The following is a 10926-nucleotide window of genomic DNA, read 5'->3' on the forward strand; positions in this document are numbered from 1 at the left end:
TTCAAATAGATTAAACATTTGATTTTGATCACAAACTTATGAGAATATCAAGAATTATGAGAATTTCAAGTCAAAATTATGGTCTTGTTCATTATAAGATAGAAGGATTATAATTATAAAGACTTAAAAGCAAGTTCATTATAAGATAGAAGGATTATAATTATGAAGACTTAAAAACAAATTAAGTTCAAAGTTTCTCATCTTGATCATATAAGATAGAAGGATTAGAACTATAAAGTCTTAAAAAAGAAAAAATTTAAGATGAGATAAAGATTCAAAAAAATTTCTAGAATGAGATAACTTAGCATTGAAAACTTTGATGAGGTTTAGGATGAGTTCTAGAGTTCATGGAATGATTTTAAACACTTCATTGGGTGAGATTTTAGGATGAGTCAAGTTCACAAAATGATTTTGAAACACTCATTTGAATAAGAACAAAGTTTGAAATAAAGCCATTCACTATTTAACCGAAACAAAACAATGGCAATGATTTCAAAAATAGCCTCAAATTAGGGAACATAAGACACGCCTCATGCTCACTATTTAAACTAAAACCAAACAATTAAAACAATTATGGCAACTCCTTAGAAGAGAACCTTAAATTAAGAAATACTAGATATACCAATCACATAATGTTTTAATGCTCACTCTATTCAGCCCAAATAGAACAATGACAACTATTTCAACCATAACATTAGATTAGGAAATAATAGACATATGTTTAAACATGTGTAAAGATGTTTAAATGCTCAAACATGTGTAAAGATGTTTAAATGCTTACTTTGTTTAAACTAAAAAATTCAAACAATTAGGAAAAGAACCTCTAAGTTTTTACAAAAAAAAAAAGACGAGTTCACATTATGAATCAAAACTTTTAAATAAGAACGAAAGTAATAAATCAAGTTCTTTTTTTATACTTTTAACTACAAGAGCTATGACTTCACATAGATATCTTGAGAGCATTGTGTTTCAAGCTCATCCTTGCAAAATTCAACACGCTACAATTATTGCTACTTCTCTCACAAAATGTTGAGCCCCAAAATTCATGAGATTGATTGTCTAAGCTAGTGACATTGATTGCACCTATGGACCTTCAACACAAACCAAAGTGGAATCTCTCAAACATGGGACCTTAAAATAACTTGTCATAGTGTCAAAAGAAGTAATGGCAAAAGTGTTAGAAGAAGTAATGGCTAAAGTCGGTTTGCTAGGTACATAACTGTCAAACCATGGTATACTTAGGCCACTTTTTGCTTCTCAATCAAATCTGCAACTTGTTGCACTGTTGAAATGTTTTCAGCATCTTGTTCTCCAATAGAAACACCAAATCTCTCCTCCAATGACATTACAATTTCAACCTACACATGAAGATTTCAATTGAAGGTTCATTGGAGGAGTTTCTCATGTAAAGTTGCTTGAGGAAGATCATAATAAAATATAAAGCCCCAAAATAATTAAGTTGATCGAGAATATGAGTTAGAAAAATAGGGCAAAATGGTGCATTAAAAAGAGGCACAAATGTAGTCATGGATATGTGAAACATGTTTCTTAATGTAATTTATCGTGCCTACTCAATGTGCAATGCAATCTATTTTCTTTCCTTGTCATTTTCTTGTGCTCATGCCGTTGTGCAATGAAGTCTCACAGATTCCTTGGCTCATTTTGCCTTTCCACCCACAAGTTCAAAATAAACTCCCCTGTTTCAATAGTACAATTGAATGATGTTGTGACTATGATTCTCAAATAATCTCATGCATACATATAGTTTGTATAAACCTATGAATATGCTTATTGATGTAAATTGTAGAAAATGCAAAGCTCATTCATTTGATGGCTAGATGTTAATAATAAACTATAGTGTGGATAGAAGATCATGTGAAGAAGACTAACCGTGTCAAGGGAGTCTGCACCCAACTCAGAGAACTTTGTTTCTGGCTTCACATTTTCACGATCAACAGATAACTGTGTTGCTATGATGTCTTGTATCATTTCCAATGTACTCTACACCACCATCAAAAATGACCAAAGAGCATTACTATTATGAAACATTTATTTCATGTGACCATGCATGGCCAAGGTTCTTCACAACTTAATAATTATGCATATTCTGCATGAGTGTCAAACATCCAATAAGAAATGAGAAATTCATGCCTTGCTGCTAATATAGTATGGCAATCCATGATCTTGAATGGTCCATCGTAAGTATGGGAGTCCCATTATCTTAGATGGTACAATACATTAAATGGTCAACTGTTGATGAATGTTTTTGGCATGCTAACATAGATCGGTTGTCCAATATTTTAAATGCTGAAATGATGATCAATGAAAAGAGTAATTTTGTTTATGGCATGCTAACATAGATCGGTTGTCCATATTTTTGAATGATGAAATGATGATCAATGAAAAGAGTCATTTGATAGCAAAAGAAATGAGAAAATCCGCGGCTTGCTAGTGCATTATGCTAAATGATGAAATGATGATGGATGGGAAAAAAGCATGTGAGTAACAAATGAGAAAATCCATGGCTTGGTAGTATATCAAATGATGATGAATTGAATAGCATTTTAAATAGTAAATTATGATGAATGAAAAAAAATAATGTAACAAATGAGAAAATTCATGGCTTGCTAACCCAGAATGGGACTCCATTATTTTAATTTGAATGAACGAAATGCTAATGAATGATAAGCAAACCCTAGCAAATCCTTAAGCAACCAATGAAAGTGGATCTAATGACCAATCATTTAGAAAGTATCAAATGAGCAGAGTATCATTGAGAGCAATTAAGAAAAGATCAGCAAATTAACGAAGATCAAACAACTCATTCAGTGAATAAAATAAGATCTTAAGGAGATGCATGTTTGTACCTGGCAGAAAATTTGAATTGGGTGGGAGCGCCTGCTGACCATCGCCTTATCGGAGCGCTTAGTGATCTTCTTCATATTCATCGTCACCAGCCTGGGCAGTTGGGTTGCCCTCAATCCGCTATATTTTCCGAAATTCAGCTGCAACTTTGCAACAAATGAATAAAATTACTCAACCTTGATTGATTAAGTCTACCAATTAAACCTAATAATCAAATTCAGCTGCAATTTGCAGCAAATGAATAATACCAGCATGCAATTTTTGCAGCAAATAAATGAATTCAGTAGATTTTGATTCAGTTGGCTAAAACTTTGATTAGGGCTGGTAACTAATCATTATTTATCGAATCCCAAGAGCAAAAATCAATTCGGAATACAGCAATTCTGATACAGCAGCGAGTTTATTGGCCAAAATAATTAATACTCTAATAGCCGATCTCAAGAGCAAAAAATGCGGTTCGGAGTACAACAATTCTTGATACAGCAGCGCATTTCTTGGCCACACAAATAATGAAGTATTGCCGTCGAAATGAGCAAATTAGTCTATCGACAAAATTTGATTCGAAAAGAAAGCATTGCATCATCATGAGCTGCAGATGACTTGGTTTATTTGATGATGACGAGCGGATCGGTCTATCTACAAAGTTTTAGTGTATTTATTTAATCATCATGATCAGATTTGTCTACCCACAAAATTTGGTTTGCATACTGCAAAACACTTACCTTAAATAAATTATATAAATTGTGTCAAAGGGAAGCCTGCATGCAAGAGAGGGGGAGATTCTCGCTAGAGATCTCATCAATTGACAGTTGTTGATGATCAAATTGGCAGTCTAGATGGTTTAATAATTGATTGAGCGAATTATTAAAATACCCACATTGGACTACAGAAATTACTGAGTTAATCAATTTTTGCAGAGATTATTCAGCTAATTATCAATTCCGGAGAGATTATTGACCAATTCTTAACTACTCTGGATTGCAGAGATTACTGGGCTATAAACTTTGCAGATATAATTGAATTAATGATTAAAATTACAGTTCTTATGAATAAATTGATTCTTCTCAATGAGCTGTTAGAATTGAGCTAATGATAATTGGGTTAATGATAATTGAGCTAATGAGTTAGAATTAATTAATTACCACAGCTAATTGGATTGCAGATGAAAAGAATCACATCTGCAACGAGTGATTGATAACCGTGAATTGCATATCAGAAGAATTGATGAATTACCACCTTATTAACACAGCTAATTGGATTTGAATGTGTAGATGAGAAGAATCACATCTACAGGAAGTAAATGATCAGCTTGAATTGCATGAATCGATGAATTACCACCTTGTTAATTAATCAACCAGCTAATTGGATTAATGCAGATGAGAAGAATCACATTCACAGGAAGTAATTTTAATAATCTTGAATTGCATGTCACAAGAATTGAGGAAGTACCAGCTTATTAAATAATTCAGTACCAGAGTTTTAAATTGGATTGCAGGCGAGAAGAGTAAAATCAATTACAAGAAGTAACAAGAAGTAATTGATAACTTACATTGGATAATTGCACGCGACAAGAATCACATCTACAACAAGCTGTAATGGATCTAATGTCACAAGAATTAATGAATTGCCACCTTGGAATGCATAGAACGTTAAGGATCGGAACCAAGTGATTGATTACCTTGGAATGATGAGAAGCATTCGAACAAGACGTGCTGATCAGAGAAGCGGGGGATGCAAAAAGAGCAGCTGAAGCACAGGTAGAAGCCATGGTGAAAGGATGCTGTCTGTGTGTCTGTCTCACCCTGTGTCTGTGATCAAGTAATAATTACAGAGCTGGGTTTATTGGGTCTTTGTGAGAGAATACAGATTGGAAGGTTAAATAACAGAAATTGACTCAATCAACAACAATTGCTGGGATGGTATAGGAGGTGCGGAGAGGGCCTTAAAAACGAAAGAGAGAGATGGATGGCGTCGCCCCCTACCTCGAGTTGAGAGAAATTTACCAAAAAACAACAAAACAAACACACAAGATTATGAATTTATTAAAACTAAGTCTTTCAATTTGAGCCATCCAAGCCAGCCGGCGGTTTTTGCCAACCTTCCATTTGTCTCATCCCATGCAATATTCCGGTTCACAAGCACAAGCCATTGTGAATCAAGGTATTAACAACACCACCACCCTACCATTGCACCTTAAGAGCATGCCCACATGGCAAGCCAACTCCAACAAGGGCTAGTCTCTCATCACCCTAACTTTACACATGACATCAAATCCTTCAAACAACATCATACGGACGCCATCAAGTCATTGACATCAATAGCATGACACGTGGAAATGCATGTTATCGAGGACCTTTTGCTCTAGCACACACATGAGAACAAGTAGCAACAACGTTAAATCATCCATATCAATAGCATGGCATGTGGAGAAATAAGGAACACTAGAATACATAGAGGAAGGGCAATAAGAAAGAGAACTATTTGCTAGCCAAAAGAGATGAACAATACAAGGAGAGCACAACTCCAAGTTGTCAATGAGCAATATTGAAAACGAGGACTTGCTATATTAAACAATACATCCCCATTGAACTTCCGAAGTACAAGTAGTGAGGTATTACCTTTGTGTTTATTTAGAGTGCTAGCAAGCAAGCAAGCTTCTTCCCTTTGTGCACAACTCAAATAGCCATTCATTTGCATGACCTAACAAGGAGCACAATCATGGATCTTTGTGGCCTCAGTGAAGTGTGAATGCACATTTCCTTGTCAACCCATGACACAAATTTGCTAGTATGCTCAATGAGTATAGTAACATGGTAGGCCCAAGCTTCTTAATGTGCTCATTACATTCCATAAATGACCTCAACATACATGTAATGGCTCAATCACACAACATCAAATACATTGTTGATGAACAAGGATGTCACTATAACTCTTTTGTAGTGATTAAATGCCTCTTCAATGCTTTATCTAGGCTTATAAACTTATCTAAAGGACATAATTGCCCCTAGTCCCCTTTCTCAAATTTTATTATGTGAAATTCCCATCTTTCATAAGCAACAAATAGGATATTTTTCATTCAAAGAAACCCTTGAAGCAAACATTGACACAATATGTTGTGATCAATGCAAATTTTAATTATCTTGGTTACTTTCTAAATTCTAAGTGTTTAACATATGTACACTACCATGCTTATGACATGACAAAGATGCACATGCATAATGCGTGTAAAGCCTAGGTAGATTTCATCCAATCAACCTTAGGTGATTACAAAAAAAACCATGATCAATAAGGCATATGGATGATCACAACATATAGATAACAAATAGTATGACACTTAACTTTACCTCACCATAAGTTTCATATTCTATTCATTGTGAAAAAATGGGCTCAATAAGAATATGTTTTTCTGGAGTTCCAAAGGCTAGCATGATATCCCCATGATATCATCTTCCATTGATCAATTTATACATGTTTGTAAGCATGGAGATAAGGGAAGCCACTAGGATAATTACTTTTGCACTAAGATTGGTGAGGGAACAACTTAAAGATTTGGATAAGCTTGAAATCTCAATATACAAGTTAAACAAAAATCCAAAAATAGTAGTTTGTCCAAGTGAAGTTAGAAACTAGTTCACAGACCATGAAGAAGATGGTATATGAGGGACATGCCGCTTTCTTATCGAAGGGTCATGAATTGAGAGAAGGTTTTCTTGGATGACCTCCAGTACGAATGAATGCCCAAAGCTGATATGAGTTGAAAATGGTCCATGAGGAGTCACATCCAAACAAAAGGTGACAGTTCTTAGTTTTCTATGAGTTGCCGTATTAGACCAACTTATAGATCAACCATTTATTGGATGCCATGCATATTTTCAAGAATGTGGGCAACTTATTATGGGACCATATCACAGGAAAGAGAGACATTGTAGGGACACAAATGGATTTGAAGGAGGTAGGCAAGATGGATGCGCTTTGGCCACAATTGCGAGCCCTCATGGTTACTTGCAACTACCTCATGCTCGTTGGGTCTTGTCCACTAAAGAAGAGCACATTGTGAAGAAAATTATCAAGTCTATCCACACCTCAACATGTATAATGCATTCCCTCAAGTCTACTTTTTCTAAAGATAGCCGGCTATATTAGGACTGAAATCCCATGATTGGCATAAGATATTCCAGGTTTGTCCTAGCAAGTAGCCTTAGTATTTCGGTATTTAGTGTCTACTCGATGCTCATAATGCTTTTCCATTTTTGACAATGTGTACTATTGATCGCGATTGTGGGGTGCCTCACTCCAAAAATACGCTTGGTGATTTATAGGTTGTCAAATTTAGTGCAATGGATCTCATAGAAGGAGATCAAGGCATCCTCTATTGAATTCGCAAGGTAGAGAGTAGTGGAGATGGTTTGTCTCTTTGAGAAGCACTTGCCCACAAACATGCTTACGATACAAACTCACCTCCTGGTACATCTCATAGATGAAGTGAAGATTGTGGGACCCGTCCATACGTGATGGATGTTCTTCTTGGAGTGCTTCATGAAAACCTTGAAGGGCTTTGTGCGACAACAAGCTTAGCCAAAAGATAGCATGGCTGAAGGTTGAGGCTCGTGTTGAAGGCATTAGTGTATATTTTAGAGTGGCTACCGATGGTGGATTCAGATAACAATATGCTATGGTCAGTGTGAAGGATGATGATAGATTGATAGGAGATGTGGTGGTTAGAAATGGGGTAGAAAAAAGGATGGATGCTACCATGGAGGAGGAAGTAAATCTTTTTTGTATCTTGCATCATGGATCCATGGAGAAGTGGCTCACTCAGTATGAGCAGGCCAGAAAAGAGTAGGAGGAAGCGCGATCAAAATTTTTATGCAATGCATACCATCAACCGATTTGATATCGTGAGGGTATGGAGGAGATGCCGCGGTTTATATCTATGCGGTGGTTGCATGAAGCTTTGATCACAACTTCTTGCAAAGGGATAGAGATCTCTACCGAGGAGTGGAAATTCTTGAGGGGATGGGATGTAGTCCAAAGGTGACTGCATGATTTATTTGCTATCATATCTAGATTTTATGTGCAACAACTAATCTAACCGTTTCGATGTATAGTACAAATTAATCTACAGTGTCGTGTGGTCGCGTAGGCAGTATTTCATGTTGAGCTCATCGACAAAATACACTCCACAACGGATTGTGGTGTCATGGCAAAGTTCAAGCAAGAGAGCCGACGGCGGGCCACAAATCTGAATACCGTAGTAGATGAGATGGAGTATTTTGGAAACTTGCGAAGTGTTATCTTGATGGATTACCGTAGCTTCTCCATGATCATATTTAATGTACAATGGTTTAAAGTGGTATTGGAAGGAGATGGAACAACTGTTTGGCGAGGTCCATCTAGATTTTTGAAAATAGATTCCAAGAAAATATTGACATATCTACACAACATGTTCAGGTCATTGTGAATAGGTGCATGACTTATTTTTTAAATTTTCCACAACATGAAATAGTCACAAATATTGATTCACTCTTATATGTGATATTGAACATGTAATCTTCTATTCAAATCCCCGACAACCTCAATGGTGGTATGTAGTGCTGTCCAACACCTCACAGTATGCAATTGTATGATAAAAGCAATGTCCCCAATGTAGAACAAGGAGAGTATGCATATGGAGGGGTCGGTGTTATGGAGGGTGGAGAAGGGCAAAGAGGGCTTGGAGTGCAAAGGAGACATACATGGGTAACATAGACAAAGAGATAGGAGGCCAGGAATTTTTTGAGAATGAAGTGGACTCCTTTTTCTATGGTGGCCTATATATAGACCTTTCATTGTATGTCGAGCTATGCCAAGAGATTGACATGGGGTTATAGGTTGGGCCGTATTTGCATCCGCTTGCTCAATTTGTAGATGATTCAATTTTAAGGGTACTTTAGCATATGCGTTTTAATTGGCATCCTTTTTTTTCAGAGCTATGTTGTCTTACTTTACCTAAGTCCTTAGATTGATTATGCTAATATAATTTTCTATCTGGGTGTAAGTTACCTTTGACAATACCAAGAGAGCAGGATGAGTTGAGGGGTGACCAATGAGGAGCTGTAGGAAATATTCACACGTATGTCATCGGATCATATGACCCGCTTTAGAGATATGGCAGACCAAGAGCTGTCATGGACATGGTCAGGCCATTCTGTGAGGTCTACTTCAGCATGCTTCGATGCTTCGATCTCCAGTAGAGGCGAGGTCGATGCTCTAGACTAGCCCTAGATGGAGGGAGTAGTTCTAGGGGGTGCTGCAAAGATGTGGATGCTATTAGTCCACGTTGTTTTTAGAGAGGGTTGCTACTTCTCGTTCTCATACCGATTCTAGAGAGAGTGGCTTAGGTGGGTGTTGTGGAGGTATCGATGGAATGTCTCCATCTCACCGTCTAGTGGATACTTGTTACCTCTAGGACTTTTCAAACCTGTAGGGACATCTACTCCTGTGACTTTGGGTTTTGCTCAACCATCCACAGGTGGCATCCCTATGGATGCTACTCTGAGAGATACTACCCCCTAGGTATGCTAGATGTACATGGGTCTTTGGTTATGCCTAAGAGAGTGGTCACAGGTGGGAGAGGCCACACCTTAGATATACCCCAATAGGGTATAGATACCTCATAGATGATAAGACAGGTACTATGATCATTAATGATAAGGGGAGGAGGGTGATGTCTCGCATGAGAGAGTTGTGCCAACAAGTATTTAGGCACAATGTTCTAGTCATTGGAAGAATATACCCGATAGGAGCAATGACTATGTAGTGGCATCTTTGCATGAGGAGTTTCCGATATCTATGGTGGCAGAGAGGTTTTCCACTAGGTGGATGATGGAGTGTATACGTGTGTACATGTCACATAGATGATCAGATGCATGCAAGACAATCAAGAGTGGCGCCTCAAAGCCTAAGTGGCTAGATGTAGAGGTTTGGCAGAGACTCAGGGAGGAGGTGACAGATTCTTCGAGACAATGGCGACACCATCAGGAGAGGTAGTGAGGGCATGAGTGGAGGCAGGGTCGTGCATCATCTAGGGAGTGGCGGCCATAGGATTTATTTGGAGAACTTTGTAAGTTTTCTTTTGGTTCTTCTCGCTTTCTTATGTGAAATGTCACTTATACTAACAATCTTGTTTCTAACAATGCTATTCTATTTTCTTTGCAGCACTCCATCACAAATTGTGATTCCATAGGTTTGGAGACTTGATATGTAGAGAGATACGGTCTCACTACACTTATCTATAGATTGTATATGTGTGGTGACCCAGTAAGTCAATCCTCTTTCTTGTTTGTAGTCACTAGTTTTTTTAATGATGCATTATGTATGGTGGATTAATGTCTGGTTGTTCATTTTGTAGAGTCCGTTCGACACTTTTTTGCATGGGGACGAGCTTTTGGATGGCAGGGATTTGTAGCACGCACTTGGATTCATAGAGCGTACATCATTTTATTTTTTGGTCATATGATTTGTGCATGCCTCTTCCATGTAGTATTCCTTATATATACTTATCATACTTTGTATAAAATCATACTTTGGGATATTTATAGATTGTAAAGGGAGCTCACACTCAACCTCCAAGATCCACAGACTGCTTATTATTCAAGCATTTCTAGTGAGCACTAATGGCTACCTCTCATATAGCCGATGCACTATCCCTGTCTACGAGTGTAGTGAGCTTACCTTGATTCTTGAATGAGTTGCCTCCTCCTTTAAGCACACCGATAGCTCCATAATTCTTGATGCAAGCTCAAGCATTCTCAAGCCTCCACCTCCATGATCCATCCTCCATAGCTGCGCGTGAGATAAGAGAAGAGAAGAGAAGAAGAAGAGAAAAGATGGTGGAGAGCTTCACCTCCTTGATCCCTCACCCTCACTCACTTCCTCACACTCCCTCTCTCAAGCACACACAAGCAAGCAAGGAAGAGAAGAGAAGAAGAGAAGAAGAAGAGTCCACTTTGCCACACACCAAAAGAATGGGCTCTCATTCACTTTTTGAACTTTATATACATGCCCTAAAATCCCATGGGC

The 10926-nt window shown here is 37.6% G+C and overlaps 1 protein-coding gene across 2 annotated transcripts; it reads right to left on the reverse strand.

Annotated features, from left to right (window-relative positions):
* Positions 1-858: 858 nt before the first annotated feature.
* Positions 859-4844, reverse strand: LOC148027817 (acyl carrier protein 2, chloroplastic-like). Of its 2 annotated transcripts, none has more exons than XM_087688945.1 (4): positions 4544-4844; positions 2868-3011; positions 1891-2001; positions 859-1358 (listed from the first exon to the last, which is right to left on the reverse strand). In XM_087688945.1, exons 1-4 carry the CDS (start codon positions 4631-4633, stop codon positions 1239-1241), a joined length of 465 nt encoding a protein of 154 aa, XP_087545071.1. In that variant the 5' UTR covers positions 4634-4844; the 3' UTR covers positions 859-1238. The 2 variants fall into 2 exon arrangements, with proteins under 2 accessions (XP_087545071.1, XP_087545072.1); XM_087688946.1 differs by having other exon boundaries at positions 2868-3005; positions 4544-4843.
* Between the last annotated feature and the right edge of the window lie 6082 nt (positions 4845-10926).

This window comes from Lygodium microphyllum, chromosome 12 (genome assembly GCF_053477565.2).
Source record: "Lygodium microphyllum isolate KBCC chromosome 12, Lygodium_microphyllum_v1.1.10, whole genome shotgun sequence".
NCBI classification, from domain to species: Eukaryota; Viridiplantae; Streptophyta; class Polypodiopsida; order Schizaeales; family Lygodiaceae; genus Lygodium; species Lygodium microphyllum.

Excerpts from the sequence above, each read along its gene's own strand:
- LOC148027817 (XM_087688945.1), bottom strand. The coding sequence starts at position 4,633 with ATGGCTTCTACCTGTGCTTCAGCTGCTCTTTTTGCATCCCCCGCTTCT. Across the intron at positions 3,012-4,543 it reads ATGCTTCTCATCATTCCAAG|TTGCAGCTGAATTTCGGAAA; the intron begins GTAATCAATCAC and ends TTTGTTGCAAAG. Across the intron at positions 2,002-2,867 it reads CAATTCAAATTTTCTGCCAG|AGTACATTGGAAATGATACA; the intron begins GTACAAACATGC and ends ATGGTGGTGTAG.